This window comes from Natrix helvetica (genome assembly GCF_964273705.1).
Source record: "Natrix helvetica genome assembly, chromosome: Z".
NCBI classification, from domain to species: domain Eukaryota; kingdom Metazoa; phylum Chordata; class Lepidosauria; order Squamata; family Natricidae; genus Natrix; species Natrix helvetica.
Window position 1 is genome coordinate 86,028,470 of NC_138554.1, and position 21,390 is coordinate 86,049,859.

At 38.4% G+C, this 21,390-nt stretch overlaps 1 protein-coding gene across 5 annotated transcripts in view; it reads left to right on the plus strand.

Moving 5' to 3' along the window:
• CPNE4 (copine 4) overlaps positions 1–21,390 on the plus strand; it is a 318,853-nt gene that overhangs the window by 88,431 nt on the left and 209,032 nt on the right. For all 5 annotated transcript variants that reach the window (XM_081971083.1, XM_081971084.1, XM_081971085.1 and 2 more), the window contains exon 2: positions 4,176–4,358. In XM_081971083.1, the coding sequence (XP_081827209.1) occupies positions 4,179–4,358 (180 nt within the window). In that variant the 5' untranslated portion in view covers positions 4,176–4,178. The remainder of the gene's footprint in view (positions 1–4,175; positions 4,359–21,390) is intronic.

Genomic DNA, 21,390 nt, shown 5'->3' on the forward strand with positions numbered 1-21,390 from the left:
AAGTAGGGCATTTCTAATTTAGTGCCTTGAAAGTAGCCATGAGTTTTGTCTTTCCCGTCCCAGATAAAGGGTACCAATCTAATTCTAAATTGTGCCCTTCTATTGTTAGTATTCTCTTATTTTTTAGGTTTACCAAATTCCTCTATTTTTTCACCCTTATCCAGGTGAGAACTGCTGCCTGATAGTAGAGCTTCCAATCAGGAAGTCCAAAATCTCCTTTCTGTCTGCTGTCCTGTAGTAATTTTAACTTAATTCGAGGTTTTTTTCCTAGCCAAATGAATTGTGTTATTAGTTTATTTAGATCTGTGAAAAAAAATTCCCTAAATTTATTGGTATTATCTAGAATAAAAACAGGATTTTTGGTAGGACATTCATTTTGACTATAGCAATTCTTCGTGTTAGCGAGATTTGCAATTTTCTCCAATTTTCCAAATCCTTTTTAATTTTCTGTACTGTTTTATCATAGTTATCTCCTTCAATTGTTGAGCATTTCCCTGTCAGCCAAATTCCTAAATATTTTACCATTTTTACTATCTGCATTCCCATCATTTCTTCTAATTCTCTCTTTTGTCTTTTAGTAAGATTTTTTGTAATGATCTTCATTTTGCTCTTGTTAATTTTAAGTTCCACTACTTTACCAAATTCCTCTATTTTTTTCATTAATTTGATTTCTGTTTCTAATGGCTCTTCTACAATAAATACTATGTCATCTGCAAATGCCTGGTTTTATATTCCTCTTTTTAAATTTTTAATCCTTTTATTTCTTATTTCTTTCTGATTTCCATTAGTGGCACCTCTAGTGTTAGGATAAATAATAAGGGTGATAGTGGACATCCTTGCCTTACTCCTTTCCGAATATTAAATTCTTCTGTGACATCCCCATTAATTACTACTTTTGCTGTTTGTGTCAAAAATATTGTTTCAATCATTTTTATAAAGTTATTTCCAAATCTCATAGCTTTTAACTATGCAATAATAAACTGCCAATTTAGATTGTCAAAGGCCTTTTGGGCATCTAGAAAAACCAATGCTGCTTGTTTCCCTGGGTGTTCTTCATAATATTCTAATGTGTTCATAATTACTCTCATATTATTTTTTAATTGTCATTTTGGCAAAAAGCCATTTTGGTCTGTTTGAATAATTTCATTTAATATATTTTTTAGATGTTCTGCCATTATCGATGTAAGAATTTTATAGTCTGTGTTCATTGTCTGTTTTATAGTCTGTGTAATGAAATTGGTCTATCGTTTTTTATTTGTTGGTGGTATGAATCGTCTTTGGGTATGAGTGTTATGTATGCTTCCCTCCATGTTTTTGGTAATCCGGCTTCATTATACAGGTCTAACATTACTGTGTCTATTGGGTCTTGTTTATTTTTGTAGAATTCTACAGGTATTCCATCCAGGCCCTGTGTTTTATTGTTTTTCTGTTTCCTCACAGCTTCTGTTAATTCCATCATTGTAATTTTCCTATTTAGCATTTCTCTTTTCGTCTCCTCAATTTCTTGTAGATTCTTTTTGTTTAAGTATTGTTCAATATTATCTTACATTATGTTCTCTTTGTTATATAATTTTTCAAACAAAATTCTGTATTATATTTTTGTCTCTTTTCTTTGTTCTTCCTTGCCGAATATGCTATTGTCAGTCCCCTAATAAATGCTTTTGTGGTGTCCCATAAATTTTATACTGATGTTTCTTATTTTTTATTTATTTTGTAAAAAAAAAAATTTTTTTATCATTGTTATATATTCTTTATCCTTCAGTATTATTTGATTCATTGTCTATCTCTTTTTTTGTCCTTTCCATATTACTTTTATTGGATTATTGTCCGCCCAGGTGTTCGTCATTGTTTCAATCTCCTCTGTATCTCTTCTCATTGCCAGTATCATCCAGACCATATCTATCTTTAACCATGATTTGTGTGAGTTGGAATAGAATGTGTATTGTTTGTTTTATATGTTTCTTTCTTGCCATACGTCTTGTAGACTCAGTTCCTATGCCATTTCAAAAAAGATAGTTGGTAGTGTTCTTCTTTTTCTTATTTTTTTACTGCTTTTATAATCATTTTTGGTTTCTGTTATTGCATTGAAATCGCCAATTAAATATATATTTTCGTGTTCTATTTCTATTATCTTTTTGTAGACTTTCTTGTAAAATTCTTTTTGTTTTTATTTGGTGCATAAATTGCCATGAGAAGAACTTTCTTTTGTTCTGTTTCTATTCCTATTATCAAAATTCTCCCCTCTTTGTCTGCATAAATTTGTTTAGCGTTTATCCAATCTATAATGTACATTGCTATTCCCCTCTTTTTTTGTTGTGTTAGTGCTATTTATAATTTCCCTAATTTTGGATATTCTAATAGTTTGTTATACTGATTTTTAATGTGTACCTCCTGGAGGCACACAATGTCCATATTCATTTTTTGTAGTTTTGTCAAAGTTTGTCTTCTTTTTTCAGGTGAATTTAATCCATTTATGTTTATTGAGAGAATCTTGATTTCTGGTTCCATTGTTCTATTTATATACCGCCCTTAGTTTCCTTGTATTCCTTGTCTCTATTCTTATTCCGATGTCCTCCCATTCTATTTGCTCTCTTCCTTGTTTCCTTCCTTCTTTGAAGATAATCAATTTTTAACTCCTGTGGGAAATGCTACTTTCACTGTTTAAAATCCATAATTCCTATACTTCATCAGTAATGCATCTTTTACAGCAGTGCCCCCCACCTTTTTTTGGCACCAGACTGATTCCACGGAGAGTTTTTTTTTCGTGGACTAGTGGGGGCATGGTTTGTGTGTTGCCTGCATCCTGTGAATGGGGCTTTGCTTGTTTGCACGGACTAGTTGCTGGCATGCTGCAGACTGGTGCCAGCCCATAGCTGAGACCCCTGTTTTATAATGTTGGAAGAAATGTCCATTTGGGTTCAGTTCCAAGTGGGGAAAAAGACACTGAAAACATGGAGGCTGCTTGGAAAGATGATTTAATGGTGGACAGGATCACATGGCTTGAGCTCCTGAACAGAAAAGGGGGAAGTGAAAACAGAAAATGCTTTCAGATGTTGGGTGAAGAAGAATAAAAAGTGAGATGCTGAAAGTTCCTGCTTTATACCCTCTCTGGCCTTTGATCTTGAGATTGTATTCTGATTGGTTGTCAGATTCCCATGGGGCCATGCAGGGGCAACTCTTTAGGCTGTGTTTTGAGTCCAGGTTTGGTTGAGCATTGCTTCTTCCCAGGTGCCCTGTGGTGAGATGGGTAAAGGGCTAATGCTATCATGCCTTAATCCCATCGCCCTGAAGCTAAGGGGGATCTTTGTTATGTAGAATAGACTGGCTCAGGCATTTTAATGGCCCATTGACAAAGGTGGGGGCTATTACGAATGAGTCTGCTTCCCACCTAAAAACATGTTTCTCCATTTCTGATCCAGGGAAATATAATATTCTGCCTTTTCAATTTTTCCCAGGATATTTCATTTTTTTAGGAGAGGGTGGATTTTAAGAAACACCTTTTTTGAAAAAATGTCACTTTGAAAAAAGTCTTAAAACCTTTTCCCTTCAATATGAACTTCAAACAGTAATTAGAAAAAGACAAACTAAATTTATTAAAAATCATAATGAAGTCCTCAGATAACTATTTTTAAGATATTCACAACAGACAATGACAGCACAGATTAATTTAAAAATGCGGTTTTCATAAAATTTTGATAGTTCAATAGCTAATGGATGCATGGATTTTCTTATTTGTGTCTCAAAAGATTTGTGATTTTGGCCAGACCTTTGACATATATCATGGTTTAAAAATCTTATCTAAATATTACAAACCAGTTCTTGCTCAATCTAGTATCTTCCAGTTAGGTTGAACAAGACACCCATAATTCCCAACAATGCACCATCCAGAAGATAATGAGATTTTTAATTTGAGCACATCAGCTTGGGAGATCTGGCCTCAATGGTTAGTTTATTCTCTGTATGATATACAGTATCTGGAATATCAATATGTGATCCTGTTGAAAGAAATTTCTGTGATGTATTAAATGACTCTTATTCCAGGTCACCATAACTTGTGAGCAATTTGGACATTGATAATTATCTCTGCTTAGAGAATTAATTATAGGAACAACTTTTATAGGAATCATAAAATGTAGTATTGTTTGAACTGTTTTTTATTTTTTTACCCCTCACAGATAATGAAAAAAATGAGTAACATCTATGAATCAGCAGCCAATACTCTGGGAATCTTTAGCAGCCCCTGCCTGACCAAGGTAGAATTGAGAGTGGCATGCAAAGGCATATCTGACAGAGATGCCCTCTCTAAGCCAGATCCCTGTGTAATACTGAAAATGCAGTCTCATGGACAATGGTTTGAGGTAGGTGTGCAATTTTATATTCTCTTCTGTCTGTCTCTCCCTCCCTCCCTTCATATGCTACAATTTCAAAAGAAAAGAAAAGGACTTGAATTTGTCCAAAGTCACACTTCCTCCTGGAGATGAATGACACTGTCTTATTATTCTTCCATTACTGTTCAAAAATTAGCTGAAAGAAATAAGTCCCAACTGCTGCAAGGATGCCCAATTTTATATCGGGGAACTGGGTGGTTTTTTAATCCTTTATCAGTGGTATTTCTGAGTGTAACCATTACAAATCCATGTTTGATTTGGCAGAAAACAATAGAAGGAAATTTGCTGTCTCCATGGTGAATCCTAGTTTGTCTTTATTATCTTTACCATTCATTTATCATTACTCAAGTAGCAAATGGTGACAAGTATATTTTCTATACATTGAGGGTGTTCTGGAATGGTGTCAGAACAAGAGAGAAAATCTTATTTCAATACTAGTAGAGCTCATAATTACTTCAGACTATTTCATTAATAGGCCAGAAGCCAGATGAAGGTAAGCTCATGAACACAAAGGAGTAAATTGCTCTTATCAAAAAAAAATTGTGCTATGGCAAGATAAGCTGGCTGAAAAAAAAAGGCAATATTTTGCTCAAGGCCATATTGGGAAAACATTAATTTGGGACTATGAAAGGAGTACACAATTAAGAAATTGGTTAATTGAAATTCAGTAATTTGCTTGGAAAAAAGAGAAGAAAATGAAATATTTTCTATATATGTAATGATGGATTTAAATTGACCCTACCAGCTTAAAAGATGCCTGGCCTAATCAGCACTAGCAAATGATCTAGTGATAAAATATACAGAAGCATCTGGGGCTGTCGATGCAAGCTACTGAAAGGAAAATTCCAAATAAATAAATTAATCCTTTTCAATCCTATGATTCTATTATTCTAGTCAAGTGCATGCATTTTGTTTATAGCTGACCTTATTGCACATGAACAGAAGTATGCCGGGCCAGGATCAGAAGTATACAGATTAGATTGCATGTAGGCTGGAAAATAGCTCTAGCTAATCATTTAACACAAAGAAAATTCCCTATTGAGGAAAGAGATATTTTGAAAAGGAGTAGCTGGTAGACAGAATGTTCCAGACACTTTAAATGAATGTCATCCATGGTCCCAATCCAGCTCAAGATCAAACATGTCTGCTTTGTAGAATGTATTAAACATAGCTTAAAGCAAACAATAATGCCTTAAGGCAAGCAATGTGGATGGCCTATAACTTCTGAATGTTAATTTCCAATCTTAATTTCCAAGGCTGCATGTACAATGAATCATCACTTTGGAAATGAGTTCTCCTTCCCATGGTGGCCTTTAATCTTTTGCAGGGGGTTTGCCTTTTAGGCAGTTTTGAGATAAAGTCAGGATATTTAGTCAAATATGCAAGTACATATTATGTGAAACCTGGTTCAAAAATAGTAACTGGGAAAGGAATTTTGGAGTCCTAGTAGACCAGGGGTGTCAAACTCACAGCATCATGTTGTCATCATGTGATGTATCTCAACTTTCCCCCTTTGCTAAAATGGGCATGGCCAGCATGTCACACATCTGGTCCATGGGACGCGAGTTTCAAACCCCTGTAGTAGACAGTCACTTAAATAGGAGCCAGTAGTGTGGCAGCAGCTAATGTGATCCATTGTTGCATAAACAGAAGGATAGAGTCAAGATCATTTGAAGTATTAGTACTTCTTTATAACCCTTGGATGCTGCATCCAGTTTTGGTCATCACATTATAAAAAAGAAGTTAAGATGTTGGGAAAAGTGCAGAGGAAAGCAACTAAGATTATTAAGAACCTGGAGACTAAAACATATGAAGAATGCAGGAGGCGCGTCACTTGTGCGGTGCCCCAGGGGTCAGTTCTCTCACCCCTCCTGTTCAACATATATATGAAACTGCTGGGCAAGATCATCCGTGGTTTTGGGGTATGTATCATCAATATGCTGATGATACCCAACTTTTCATCTCTATCCCAAACCACCCAAATGATGCCCTCGACGTAATGTCCCGATGCCTGGAGGCTGTGCGGATCTGGATGGGGAGGAACAGGCTCAAGGTCAATTGAGTGGCTGTGGTTTCCGTCATCCCGATTTGTGCATCTTGTTCCATCTTTGATGATAGGGGGAGAAATTTTAGCCCCCTCAGAGAGGGCCCGCAATCTGGGAGTCCTCCTGGATACGCGGCTTAGTTTAGAAGAACATCTGATGACCGTGACCAGGGGAGCCTTTTACCAGGTTCACCTGGTATGTCAGTTGCGCCCCTTCCTGGATCGGGATGCTCTGTGCACAGTCATTCATGCCCTCGTCCTTTCTCATCTGGACTACTGCAATGCTCTCTACATGGGGCTGCCCTTGAAGAGCACCCAGAGGCTTCAGCTTGTCCAGAATGCGGCCACATGGGTTATCAGGGTGTACCTAGGTGCTCCCATGTTACAACCCTTTTAGGTGGTCTGCACTGGTTGCCGGTTGTTTTCCGGGTGCAATTCAAGGTACTAATTATGACCTTTAAAGCGCTCCATGGCTTAGGCCCAGGGAACCTGCTAGACCACCTACTGCCACCAGTAGCCTCCCACTGTCCAGTGCGATCCCACAGAGTTGGCTTCCTCAGGGTGCAGTCGGCCAGACAGTGTCGGCTAGCGACCCTTCTCTGTGGGAGCGCCTTCCCTCTGGAATGAGCTGCCCTCAGAGCTTCGCATAACCCTGACCTCCGGTCCTTCCGACGCACCCTAAAAAGTTGGCTTTTCCAGTAAGCCGGCCTAGCCGGCCGAACAAAATAAAATAAATGATTGATTTAATTGTTAATTTTAATCTAATTTTTAAAATGTTATTGTTAATATTAATTGGGTTTGTTTTTGGATACTCTATCTAATTTCTTTTTTAACTTTTGTAATTGTGTGTTTTTTAATGTTGTACACCGCCCTGAGTCCTTTGGGAGAAGGGCGGCATATAAATCCAATAAACAAACAAACAAACAAACTCATAGCACACATCAAGCAAGCATGCCACCCCATCCCTGAGCAAACCAGCAGTAGCAGCAGCCGGAAATCACCCCTGTTGCAAAGGAATATATTTCTTTTTATAATCTTATTTTTCAGATAGAGTAGAAAAGTAAATTCTTAAAATGAATTTATCTAGATATGTTTATTTCTCCCTGTTTTCATAAACTGCAAAATCAAGAAAAATAGAATTGGGGGGGAATGAGCAGTCTCGACAGCCCTGTTCTGCAACATACGTAATTGGGTCAGTTGTGGGGAGGGGTGGTGAGAGAAACGAATAATCCCTGAGAGATTATATTTAGGTTAAAAGTGGCCCAGCACGTTACATCTAGTTACTCAAAAGAAAGGAAAATTCATATTTTATGTGAAAACACAAAAGTGAAAAATACCTTTAAGTTAGAAACAATTCTGATAACAATATTAAAAATAAAATCAACCCAACTGTTTAATCACCAAGCATAATTAAAACTTTTTTCAGTTGTTATATAAGGTCATTCTCTTCAAAACACATTAATTATGGAAACAAATGTCACTGCAAAAAAATATGCCTTTAACAGCAAAGAATGATTCTGACATCAATGCTATGGCTTATAAAGAATCATAAATGCCTTATTCCTTTTTTTTAAATCATGAAAACATTTAGCTTAGATATGTGTGGGTGGAAGATTCATGTATGGCTTTATATAGTTTAACATCAGTTGGTACAATATCAATAGACTGAAGAATCAAGAAATGTAGTTAAAATTGTGAAGTCTGAGAAAATATGAATTTATAGAGAATTCCTAAATTGGATAGAAAGCAGATATAGAGCCAGTGTAGTGTACTGATTAAAGCATTAGGCTAGAAACTGGGAGATCGTGAGTTCTAGACGCAAAGCTGGGTGACCCTGAGCAAGTCATTTTCTCTCATTCCTAGGAAAGAGGCAATTGCAAGCCATTTCTGAAAAATCTGGCCAAGAAAACTCCAGGGTCTTATCCAGGCAGTCTTCAAGAATACTCAATAAAGGGTTGAAATGAAGGGTATTTTGTGCTGTCTAAGCTTGATTGTTTTCTTGTAGATATTTCATTACCCAAACAAGGTAATACCATCAGTGTTAGTGTTACCTAGTTTGTGTAATGAGACATTTGTAAGAAAACCAAGCTCATAGAGCACCAGGGATCCTTCAGTCTTCAAGAATCAAATATGATTTTAAAAAAGAAAAAAAAATTGCTGATGGTTAAGCCTCAATATAATGGAAGATCTTTTAACTTACAGAATCATAGAATAATACAGTTGGAAAGGACATAGGACGTTTTCTAATCCAATCCCCTGCTCAAGCAGGAGATCCTATAGCATTCCAGTCTCTTTTTGAAAGCCTCCAATGATGGAGCACTCCCAATTTCTGAAGGCAAATTATTCCATTTCTTCTTAGTTCTAGGTTGCTTTCCCCCGTGGTTAGTTTCCATCCATTGTTTCTTGTCTTGCATTTAGGTGTTTTGGAAAATAGTTTGACTCCTTTATCTTTGTAGGAGCCCTTCAAATATTGGAATACTGCTATTATGTCTCCCCTAGTCCTTCTTTTCTTTTTCTTTTCTTTTTAAATAATTTTTTTATTGGTTTTTATACATATATGGGGAAAAGGTAAGGGGATATACAAAACATTTTGGCAGCTCCCACACTAGTGATAGAAACCCATCCAAAACTCACAATTTTTTCAATCTTAAAAACAAAATATAAAAGACAAGCAGAAAGCCAGGTCTTATTCTATATTGTCAACCATGTGTTCATTCGTTTTCCTTTGTCACTTTCTAGAGTGTCACCAATTGCTGTTATTTCAAATACTTTATTTTTGTGATCTGAGCCTTTTCGATATTGCTCCTTCCTCCCTATCCCAAGAGGAAGCCTCAGCCCCCCCCCCCCCTCCTTCTTGCCTTGCACCCTACTGTCCCTTCCACTACCTTCGCTGTGTTCATCCTCTGGGAGGGGAAAATGTTTTTTTATGAAGGCTTCCGCCTCCTGCACTGTATTAATTCTAATCCTGTTTCTCTCCCAGAAGATCAACATTCCCTCTGGCAACAACCATCTAAACAAAATTCCTTTATTATATAGTTTCTTTTTTGGAATCTGCTTAAGGATGGTGATTTCTTCATCTTTATATTTCAATGGTCTCTCCCTTTGGGTCCCAAGCACCTCATCCCATGTGGTCCCTCTCCAGTTCCCTCTTGCTGTAACAGTGAGGTAATTTTCGTTTGTTGCATACTAGGACTGGAGGAGGCAGATGAGGGGGATGAAAGTGACTTGCCCATCGGTGGTTTCTTAGGCCCCATTTGTTTAAAATTCAGAGATGTGAGTCTTTTCCCAGGAAGATGGCGTCTGAGGATTTCGCAGCTGTGCTGATCCCAAAAACAAAGCCGAAAGCGACAGTTCACAGTTCCAAAGCAGAGGCAAACCAAAAGGAGGAGGTTGAGTATTCAAAGTTCAGAAGAGCCACGTAGCAGGGAGGGGTCTCGGTTTCCCTCAGAGAGAGTAATAAGGCAGCTCCGAAAGGGTTTTTTTTAAGGTAATTTCAAAGGGCAGACTTCATTTATAAGTAGAAAAACAAAGAAGGGCGGGCGCCATTTTGGCTCCTCTTTCCACAGGGAGAAAGAAAGCAGAAATCTCTATCAAAACTTTTAAAGGAGAAACGGCTCAGCAGTCATTTCTAGCAGTTGTGATCACGATCTTTCTCAGTTAGCCAGCTCAAGTGAAGGGTCCGCCTTTGTTCTCTCTCTTCAAGAGAGATCGTTCAAATGCCGCTTAATTCGAGGGGGGGTAGAAAAGAGAAACACCCCCCTCTAATCTCCATTCAAATAGGTTGAGCACAAAACTTACAGAAGTCTGCTGCTTTTCTGCTGCTTTTCTTTTAAACGATCAAAGAGTTCAGGATGGGTCCCCCACCACCAGGATCCAGCCGCGCTTCTCCAGGTATACTCTCTCCTCCGAATCCATTCGGCAAAAGGACGGACAGCTCAACGCTGTCCCTCGCCCCCCTCCACTCCCCGGCTCCTAGGCAAAGCTGAAAAGCACCCCCGTCAGCTGCCGCCGATTCTGGGGGGCTTCAGCAAGCCGCCCTTCAGCAGAGGACCCCTCCAGGGCCCCCTGTGCTCCTTACGGAGCCAGCCAGGAAGACGAGCGGCGGACAACACGTCAGTCACCGTCAGGAACCGGAAGCCGTCTCCCTAGTCCTTCTTTTCTGTAGACTAGACATACTCAGTTCCTGCAAACTTTCTTCATTATGTTTTAGCCTCCAACCCTCTAATCATTCTTGTTGCTCTTTTCTGCATTCTTTCCAGAATCTCAACATCTTTTTTTATATTGTGGTGAGCAGAACTAGATGCAGTATTCCAAGTGTAGTCTTACTTAGATTTTGTAAAGCAGTACTACACTTTATGTGATCTCAATTTTGTTCCTCTATTAATGCAACCTAGGATTGAATTAGTTGTTTCGGCTGCTGCCACACACTGTTGGCTCATATTTAAGTAATTGTCCACTAGGATTCCAAGATCCCTCTCACAATTACTGGCATTAAGTCAAGTTGATTTTCCCTGCCTAAGTGTAAAATCTTACTTTCATCCGTATTGAATTTCATCTTGTTAGATAGGGCACAGTGTTCAAGTCTGTAAAGATCTTTTTGGATCTTGAGCTTGTCTTTTAGAGTATTGGCTATTTCTGCCAGCAATGAGGCAAGAATACCTCATAGGAGGAGGTATAGCAGCTTCAGCTTGGAAGATGTTTAGGATCAAAATCTGTTGATCCACGAATGCCATAGACAGGCGCACAAAGACTAACTCAGTGCCAATAGGAACTGTCACGGTACTCCCAAGTCACAGATCCTTTTTCATTGATTTAAATGGAGTCCTGTATGGTTGTCATGCTCTTCTTCTACTGATGTTCCTCATTGCTGGCAGATCAAAACTACCCCATTCTAAGTCCCCTCAGTTTGCAGCAGAAGTTTTAGGCTTTGTTGCTAGGTTTGACAAAGATTATCTGAGAAACTTTTAGGAAAATATTTTAATATAATTCACAAGTATCTTTATTCTTCATTTTAGATATTCTTTACATAGATGATGCTATTTTTATAAGATGGCAGTACAGGAAATAAGAATAAATCCTGGGAATAAGAAATCAGCTGTCTATGATTCATTTTTGTCAGCTATGAAGAATCCATGAACAAAATTATTGATATTACAAGAAGCTGATGTTTGAAAATGTCCATAGATAATGGCTTGATTTCCATTTCAACTGAGACTGTATCCATCCAACATTTCACAGTTCTTCAAATAGATAACATTCTTGGCAACTATAGAATGCCCTGGAAGGCATGGTTTGAAATCAGTGCACACTTACATACATATATGAAAGTCCAATTTGAACAGGAACTTGGGGGAAAGGGCTCAGCTTATTTTAATTAACAAATTTATCTATTGATCAGCTACCTGTATTTCCCAAGGAGGAGATAATGCTGCTGCAATTCAGTGCCATGTCACTAAAGTTCAGCAATGTGCTTTGGAAGTATTTTGAGGAATCACAGAAAAAGCTTTCAAGGTCCATGTGCAGTCCATAAGGCATGGATTGCCCACACCAGTGCTAATTTGCAGACTTATTACAAGTCAAATCCTAAGTACTGGGTAAAAATAATTAATATCCATTTTGATATAAACTAGCTTCCTATTTGGGTTATCCTTTTATATGTGATTAGATAGATAAATATAATCTCAACTGCAGATGTTATATGTGTACTTCTCTTTAAATAGAAGGCATATTACCTTGGCAGATGGCTGAGCCTTGCCAGTTTGTAAAATGTATCAAAACCTGGCATGACTGCTTGGCTTAGATAGAAAGCTGTTAACAGATATATCAGTTTTAGAAACTGGGAGGGAACAAAATATAATTATTTTTCTGCCGTGGTTTATTTCCTGAAAACAGTAAAGGCAGGTTACCTTGTTATCTAATGCAGTTGTTCTATTGTAGCCGCTGTTTTTATTTTTCAAGTGGAGAAGAGGTTATTCAACTGCTGTCAGAAAATAATGTGCCGAATAGCCAAGTCAAGAATGTTGAGGGGGGAAATATTGACCATTTTTAATCAACAAACTGTCAATTTTCTGGAATAAAATCATTTCAAAAATACTATTATTGCAGAAATCCTATAACAATCAGTTTTGAAAGCAATTGTACAGGAGTGAGTGACCACCTTGACAATCGCTCTAAGAGAAGCCCAAGGAGGCCTTTTGACTAATAATTGAAAGTTCTAATAAAGTTCTTGTATAGCTTCTGCTATCTGCTCACTCTGTTCTTGGGCCAAAGGAAGGTATAAAGTAAGAACCCCATTGCTCTAGAAATCCATGCAAAATTGTTTCATATTGGGCCGGGCAACATGAAGACCTCTGCCCAATTTCCTGCAGTCCTTGATCTTATTTCCAAATCCTTCTGTGAAATCATTTCAGGTGCTAAGAGAAAACAGACATTTCCCAAATAGGCCACTGGTATAGACTATAGAGAAAAAAGAGTATCAGAAAAAGAGGGAGAAAGTGATTATCAGCAAAAAAAGAGAGGTCATCTAAAGGAAACACAGGAAGCCACATTCTTGACTCTCGCTCATCGGAGAAGACTTTCTCTAAAAACAATAGAAAAGGGGCATTAAGGCTTCTGTCCCAGACTTCATGTTGGATAAAGAAGAAGAAAAATCCATGAAATTTGAAAGCATATATTCTTTACAATAGAATAGAATAACAGAGTTGGAAGGAACCTTGGAGGTCTTCTAGTCCAACCCCCTGTTCAGGCAAGAAACCCAATACCATTTCAGAGAAATACCTGTCAATCTCTTCTTAAAAATTTCCAGTGTTGGAGAATTCACAACTTCTGCAGGCAAGTTGTTCAACAGGCTAATTGTTCTGCCAGGAAATTTCTTCTTAGTTCTAGGTTGCTTCTCTTCTTGATTAGTTTCCATCCATTGCTGCTTGTCCTGCCCTCAAGCACTTTGGAGAATAACTTGACTCCCCCTTATGGCAATCCCTGAGATATTGGAACACTTCTATCATGTCACCCCTAATCTTTCTTTACATTAAACTAGACATGCCCAATTCCAGCAACTGTTTATATGTTTTAGCCTCCAGTCCCCTAATCTATGATTATATGATTCTAGTACTTCCACTTTTCCTGAGGCAAACTTTTCAACTAGTATGGGGATTTAAGAAATAGAAGGCAAATGGCTTTTTTGTTTGCTTGTTTGTTAATATTTGGAAAAGTTTTCCACGTACAGAAAACTGGGAACTAATCTTCCTTCTCAAGAATACACTTTAGATAAATTTAAAGGTCTCAGGTTCCGAAGAAATGAGATGGGGAGCAGCGGGTTCCTGAAAGACTATGCCATCCTTGATACAGCTCACACGGATTTCAATAGGGTTGTTTGCCTATGGGAGGCTGCTATAGTTGTTACCTTTCAGCCACAGAAGGGCCATGGAGAGAAAATTCAAGAGGAACGTGAAGGAGTAGAAGGCAGTATCCAGGCAAGCCAAGGCAACCTTGTGTACATTTGAAAAATAATAGTGCATTAATATTCCACTTGTCAAGTTCTGTAACTGACCATTAATATTGTAAACAGGCAGATGATCATTTTAGCCCTGTACTTAGTTATCTCACAAAATGTCAGTTGGGAAATCAGATTAACAATGTGTTTTGTAATAAGAAAGGATAAGACATTCTTAAAAATAAATAATTAAAACACATATCTCTTGGATATAAATGCTGATTCAATGCCTAACTATAGGATGTATGTTAAAATATTAAGGGAAACTGCTTCTGTCACTAACATTAGTTACTATAGCTCCCAGCACATTCAAATTGGCTAAAAATATTTGTGGTCTCCGTATTATCTATTTTGTGGTCATTTGAGACACACCTGAGATTTAGAATTATGGACCAGAATTATGGACCAAGACTCTGAGATCACTGTATAGATATCAGAGAAGAATCTTTGCTTTAATTCAGCTAAGAATCTGTAAAAAAAAAAAAAAAACACATCGTGGATCCTATAAATTGCTTTCTCCCTTAATAGTAAACACATAAAATGGTTTTAAAAATGGGAGGCTGCAATCATATACTCAGTTAGTTGGGGGGAAAGGCACAATTAATTCTTTATTTAGGATTAAATAGATTTCTAAAGAATTTCACCTTTAGAATGTGATCCTATATTATACGGCGGGACTGTCAAACTCGCAGCCCATGAGTCAGATGCATCATACACTGCCCACACCCATGAGTGGTTTAGGGTGAAAAGTCGTGATATGTCATGTGACAACACTGTGACAATGTGATTTTGACACCCCTGTTATATGGTATTGACAATAGGTAGTTTATTTTGCTAAACTACAATTTCAGTCTGGCTGATAAGAGATGTTGGCAGAGGTGGGCTGCTACCGGTTTGCACAGTTTTCCTGAACCAGATGTTAATTTTCTGAGCAGTTCAGAGAACCGGTTGTTGGAAGAAATCTTTTCCCCCTTTACAGGGCTAATCCTGCAAAGGAGGGAGGAAGGAAACATTCTGTATGCTTAGTTTTCTAGCCTAATTCCCATCTTAATTGCCCTGCCTCTTTAAGTGTTTTCAGAAACTGCCTCTGGGTTATGCTTGTTACATTGTAAGCCTTACGCCCAAACATTCTGTCTGTAGCCTCTGCTTCTCCGGAGTCATCATCATCCCATCCCGTCCCATCCCGTTTTTTGTGCTGCTTTTATTTCTGGGGCTTGACTTTCTTAAAGATTGTTAAAGGGTTGTTTTAAGCTTTTTGGACCTTAAAGGGTTGGTTTAAGCTTTTTGCAGTATATTTCCAACACAGCTGGAACAGATATTTACAGAAGGGTTGGCATAGCCATAGAACAAATGGCTGAGAGGCAGGATGCAAACTTGGCATTTTACTGTATTTCTGGGAGCATGTGATCTTTCCTTAAATCTGGATGATTATCTAAGGATATCTTGTGAGGTGAGTGAGAGCAGCTGGTATCTTTAAGTGGTGCAAATGGATCTAATGTTGCTTCTCCTGGGCAGGAAACTATGCGTCGTCAGTTCACTGAGCACAGGAGTCTCTTGTCTATGGGAATTCTTCATTCATCTAGGTCAGTGGCGAACCTTTTTTGGCTCACATGCCAAAAGCGGGAGGAGTGCAGGGGGGTCGTGCATGGGTGTGTCACACCCATAATGCAATAGCGTGCATGTGTGCATGACCAGCACTCCCCCTCCCCATTTTTTTGCATGCTTTTTCCGCCCTCCCCAGGCTCCTATAAAGCCTCTGGAGCCTGGGGAGGGTGAAAAATGGCCTCACAAAAAGTCTGAAGTCAGCTGGCCAGAGCACGCATGCACGCTGGCCAGCTGATAGGGCAATGCCTCGTGTGCCCTGACAAATGGCTCCATGTGCCACCTGTGGCAAGCGTGCCATAGGTTCACCATCCCAGATCTAGGTCATTCTTTCAGAAAGTTCAGTTGCCTCTTGAAAAAGCACCTTTGGGACAGGAGTCTCTTGCATTGCTTTGGAGTGGCCAAGCTACATGATTGGTCACTGATAATAAGTGGATCCTCCTTCCAATTTGTTTTGGTTTTCTCTCATGATAATATGGCATAGTAACATGGCACCAATTGCAGAAAGTTAGCACCCTCCCCTCTCCTAGAAGAATGAAATATTTTGAGAAATATTAAAAAGGAAGAATATATTTCCCTGAATGAGAAATGGAGAAACATGTTTTCTTCGAGGGATAAAGCAGCCCCCACCTTTCTTTATAGCTCACAGAACATATCTGCACTTAAGAGATAAAGAGATAGATAGCAATATTCATGCAAAAATTCTGTGCAGCAAGGTCTGAACAAAGGCAGAATGGGATTAGCCAAATATGCCCACCCAGTTTCTTAAATGACTTCTCTGCTAAAGGGTTTCACTTTATGAGCAAGAATAACTTGGCTGCTGATAGTTATTCTTGTATTTTAACTATTTTAATTTGTCAATGTGCTCTGGCAACCTGCCTGATTTGTAACTCCGGGTTGCAGATATTGCTGAGGAAAAGGAAGGTATTCAGACAGAATGGTTTAGGTTTCCATGACGGCTGTGACTCATTGATCTTCAGTGTGTATTCCCCATTTCTAATCTAATGACTGGTATTTAGGGCAGCTTTTGCAAGCAAAGAAGCTTTTTGTATTTTTGTACAGGTAATCCTTGACTTACAACAGTCCATTTAGTGACCATTCAAAGTTACAAGAAAAAAGTAACTTATAACTGTTTTTCACAATTACAATCATTGCAGCATCCCCGGTCATGAGAGGGCGGGCAAGGCAAAGCGCCACTCGACATAAGTGACATCCAGTTGGTCACACCCACCCAGCCATGCGCATCCAACCAGTCATTAGGGCAGAGAGCCGGTTGTTAAAAAATTTGCATCTCACCACTGGATGTTGGAGTTAATGTATTTATTTCCTATTAGTGCATATGAATACACTGTTACTAAATTAATTGTGTGTCACAATGTGCCAATTGTGTGCCATACAAAGAATTTCTGTCACTGGACTGTAAGGTATAGTAACAATTATTAATCATACTACTACAATTACTAAGAAACAGTTGATATTTCGATAGGAACCTAAATATTATTTTTATTTAAATAATACCGGTAATTACTTAATTTGAATATAAACATGCTCAACATTTATGCCAATTGGTATCTTCTTTGTTCTGCAGTTGATAAAGCAAATGTTGCTTTATTTTTGTAGATTTCCCTGTTATTTGAATAGAGTGAGAGCTAGCTGACTATTACTAATGCTATTTTCCAAATAAAACAAAAATGGAATGCAATTGTTTTTTTCTCTCCCTCAGTAACAAATCTTAGCATCAAGTCTCTGTTTATGAGAATTATTTAAAATGGGCTATTGCCAGATGTGATCTTTAATCTAATTTCATATCTAATTTAATATCAATTTTGCACCGAGCATCGTCTTATAAAAATCAATTGTGCTGCTTGTTTATATTCACTCATGGTTTGAATGCAAATAGCAAATAAAGGCATTTGGTGTGGCTTTAGTGCAGTCCTTTTGACATGTTACTCTATGGCAGGGGTGTCAAACTGGCAGCCCACTGGCCAGATGCATCACGTGCAGGCCACACCCACCCCTGCTCTGCAAAGGGAAAAAAACATAAAATGTCACGTGATGGCAATGTGATGCCGCAAATTTGACACCCATGCTCTATGGTGAGCTATTTCATGTGTGCTGGCTTATGCCACAGATCAGCCTGCAGTATATGCCTCTAAAATGCTGCCAAATATTCTGCTCCTATTACCCCAGGCCCACACAACTTCTGTTTTGCCAGTTTCCCTGGTTACCTATGTTGGTCTACCAAATGCTTGATAAAAAGTTGTGTTTTTATGGCTATCTAGGGCTAAGTAAAATTTGAGGCATGAATGTCAACTGCCTGAGGGGCCAGAAGTAGTATATGTGGCTTAAAAGCTTCATGAATCTCATATAATGAAGCTTGCAGTTACATTGGTCTTAATGTTATCTTATTTACTGTGCATGTGATATTGAATCAATTTTATCTAGTTCCAAATCTCTCTTCCTGTTTGTCCTAGAATACTAATCATTTATTACTCCAAGAACCTCTGCATAGTCTTAATTTGCCATATCCATCTTGGAAAATATCCATCTTGGAAAATGTAGGATGAGAGGTTCTTGGTGTTCTCTACTCTTGTTTGTTTTTTTGCAGATCTTTCTATCTGCAAATAACACTGTTATACATCAAAAACGTCTCAGAAACCACCAACAGACTATTAGAGCCACATGGCATCAGCATAGTACACAAACCAACTAAAGCCCTTCAAAACAATCTAAGTAAACCAAAAGACCCAGCAGCCCAGAATGAAAACAAAAAACCAGCAGTCATTTATAATAAATGATGTAAGGACTGCCATAGCCATGGTAGCATAAAAAGGCAGAAGACTGGCAAAACACGTCTTTGAGCACTATCTAGCAGGAAGAAAACATAATGAAAACTCTTTAATTTCACAACACATGGACAAACTTAACCATAGTTTCAACTTAGAAACTGTGACCATCCTAGACCAAGCCTAGTCCAAAAATGCTAGAGAATTCCTGAAATTCTGGCAGACTGACAAATCAGCCATCAATAGGCACACAGACATAAACATCATCTATATACCAATCAACAAGCTGAAAAGGAACAAAAAGACAAAAACACATCACCATCAATCAACAAGCAGATGAGCATAGATTAACCCCAATTTTAACATCAGACCAGCAATCAAAAAGTAACTAATACCCTAATCAAGGAAGTGTCAAACAAATTAACAGTGAACAACCCAACCAAAGAATTTCCAAGACCAAAAAAAATTCCAATCACCAACACTGGCAGGGCAAGCCAGTGGAATATAAATTGAGAGCAAACCCCCACTCTCTATTAACACTGATGATTTTATCTAGTTTAGATAATGAAATGTCTCACCAAGCTCAGAGAGCACCAAGGACCCCTGATTTCAATCCTGAACTACAAATATTTTCTCCTATTGATAGAATGTAGAATGGTTAACAGTTTGAAAAAGTTGCTTTAAAACAGACCTTTATTCTAATACATGAATCCAGATAGAATGGGAACACATTTTTCCCTGTTGCAGAGCAATAACAATATAATCAAACAAAAGTAATTACAATTTGGAAAAAGATATCCCCATCTTTAAAAATGTTAATTGTGAGAAAAATAGATTTTCTGTCCATTAGTTCACAGCTTGTCGATTCTACCACATTAAATTAAATGGCTTTTCAAAGTTGTTCTTTTAGTGCAACCTCTCAGTTGGAAGCTTTTTGTATCATGACTGCTTGAAACTGCAGTTTTTAAATAACCAATAGTATAGCGCTGGTTGGGACTTTGTATTTTGGTTTTTTCTCTGCTCATCATAAACTCTAAAATTGTTGTTTTCCCTGCCACACCTCTCCATGTCTCTGACATTGTTCCAACAAGATTGCTGTAGTACATATTGACACTTATAGATGTACTGTAGTTTATTTGGTTCATAAGCCTTAAAAACTGTAGTTTAAAGCTTTGCTCACCATTCTTTCTGGTTCTATCTATTTTTACTGATTCCTACATATTTATAGTATAGAATATATCAGTTGACTGAAAACTACAGATCATTCATCACTGACCCACAGATGCTTCATAATGCAGAACCTCTAAGTATTTTCTTAAATATAATGATTTTTCTTAGGTATGTGAATTTCTCCTCTGGAATGCACTCCCTCCCTCTTGGGAATCCAGGCAGCATTCCATCACAGCACCTCCAGAGTAGGTAAAAATCTATCCCTTCCACCCCTTGTGATGGAAAATATGCTCATTCTTGTTATCAAGATGCGACTTGTTTAATTCTCCATAGTTTGTAGGGGTCTTTTTCTTGTCTAAAGAAAAATGGTTGGGTAACCCTGCCATAATTTATATTTTTATAGGTTCATGGTTTATAAACCAGATTGGCTGGTTTATATACCAGCTCAAGTGAAAATATCATAGTAAGACTTAGTTTGATGTATGTAAATCCATACAGTATGAAACATTTGACAAAATTAAATTGACTACAACAAATTGTTATGTAAAATAGTTATGTACGTCGCCCCGAGTCCCTTCGCGGAGAGGGCGCGACTGATAAATCGAATAAATAAAATAAATAAATAAAATAACTCCATATAGCATTTCTTGAATAAATCAGGTTAATATACGAAAACAGTGAAATCCTTTGAAGTTCCGAATTCTACATAGACATTAGTCTTTAAGGAATAGTTGGAACTAAACATATTTCTAAGTAGTGTGTACATTATACACTGATTTGCACATAGATTATATTCTGACAGGCAGAAGGAAATTAAGTAACTTTTCTTCCATATAATTGGCAAATGAGATCCCCATCACAGAACTGTAACTTCTAGATAACTTACTGAAATTGTGTTCCCTGTTTCCCAATATCTTCTTACAATAGCCTCTCTCAAAAACCCTGATAGAATCCATAATTTATCTTGAGATTATAAAATTTATGAATTTCAAGCATTCATAAGGTAGATATATCCTCAATTAGGCTGCTATGGGATATCGTGCTTTGCTATTTAAAAATCCCAGCATGTGCTCTGAGAATTTATCATCAAATCTAAGGACATAAATTCAACAAGCGGAAGGTGTTGTGTTGTGTTGTTTTGTTTTGTTTTGTTAAACTTAATTTAACCATCATCAAGTTGACATTTTTGATCAGACTGGATGCACAGTGAAGAGTATTGAAATATAATAGGCATTTGTTTTTGAAATATGCTTGGTCATCAAAAATCTACAGTTGTTCAGTAATAGAAAGAAATTGCAGGGAGCTCCCACTTCAGAATGTCAAACTATACTTTATAACTAACGATGTGAGAGCAACCCCACCATAAGAGGCAGGGAAAACAAATTGTGTCTCGCCTGCCTGCTCACCCACCACTTTCCTGGCTGCCCTCCCAGCTGACTAGGCAGGACCCAGGCTGCAGCCAGTGGGAAGGGGGGCATGCGGGGCGAAATAGGAGGTGCTCTGCCAGCAGAAGCTCCGGATGGATGGTAAGGGAAGGGCGCAGTGACGGGGGAAGCTGGCCATCCCCAAACCAGTTCTTGAAGGAAGGAGGCAGGGATGCTGGCCTGGGGCTTGCTTCTCTTACCACTCGCTGCTGCTGCCCATGCCGGATGGAGCATTTGAAGCCAGGCTGCTCCTGGCTGCCCACCCACTCACCTGCTGCCAGCGGGGTGCCTCTCATTTTACTACCACCCCCGTGCACCCCCTCCCTGCCAGCTGCAACCCGGGCCCACCTAGTCAGCTGTCTCCCCCACTACTACACCCTTTCCTCACCATCCATGCAGAGCCTCTGCCAGCAAGGCACCTCCCATTTCACACTGTGCATGCCCCCTCCTCGCCAACTGCAACTTGGCCCCCACCTGGTCAACT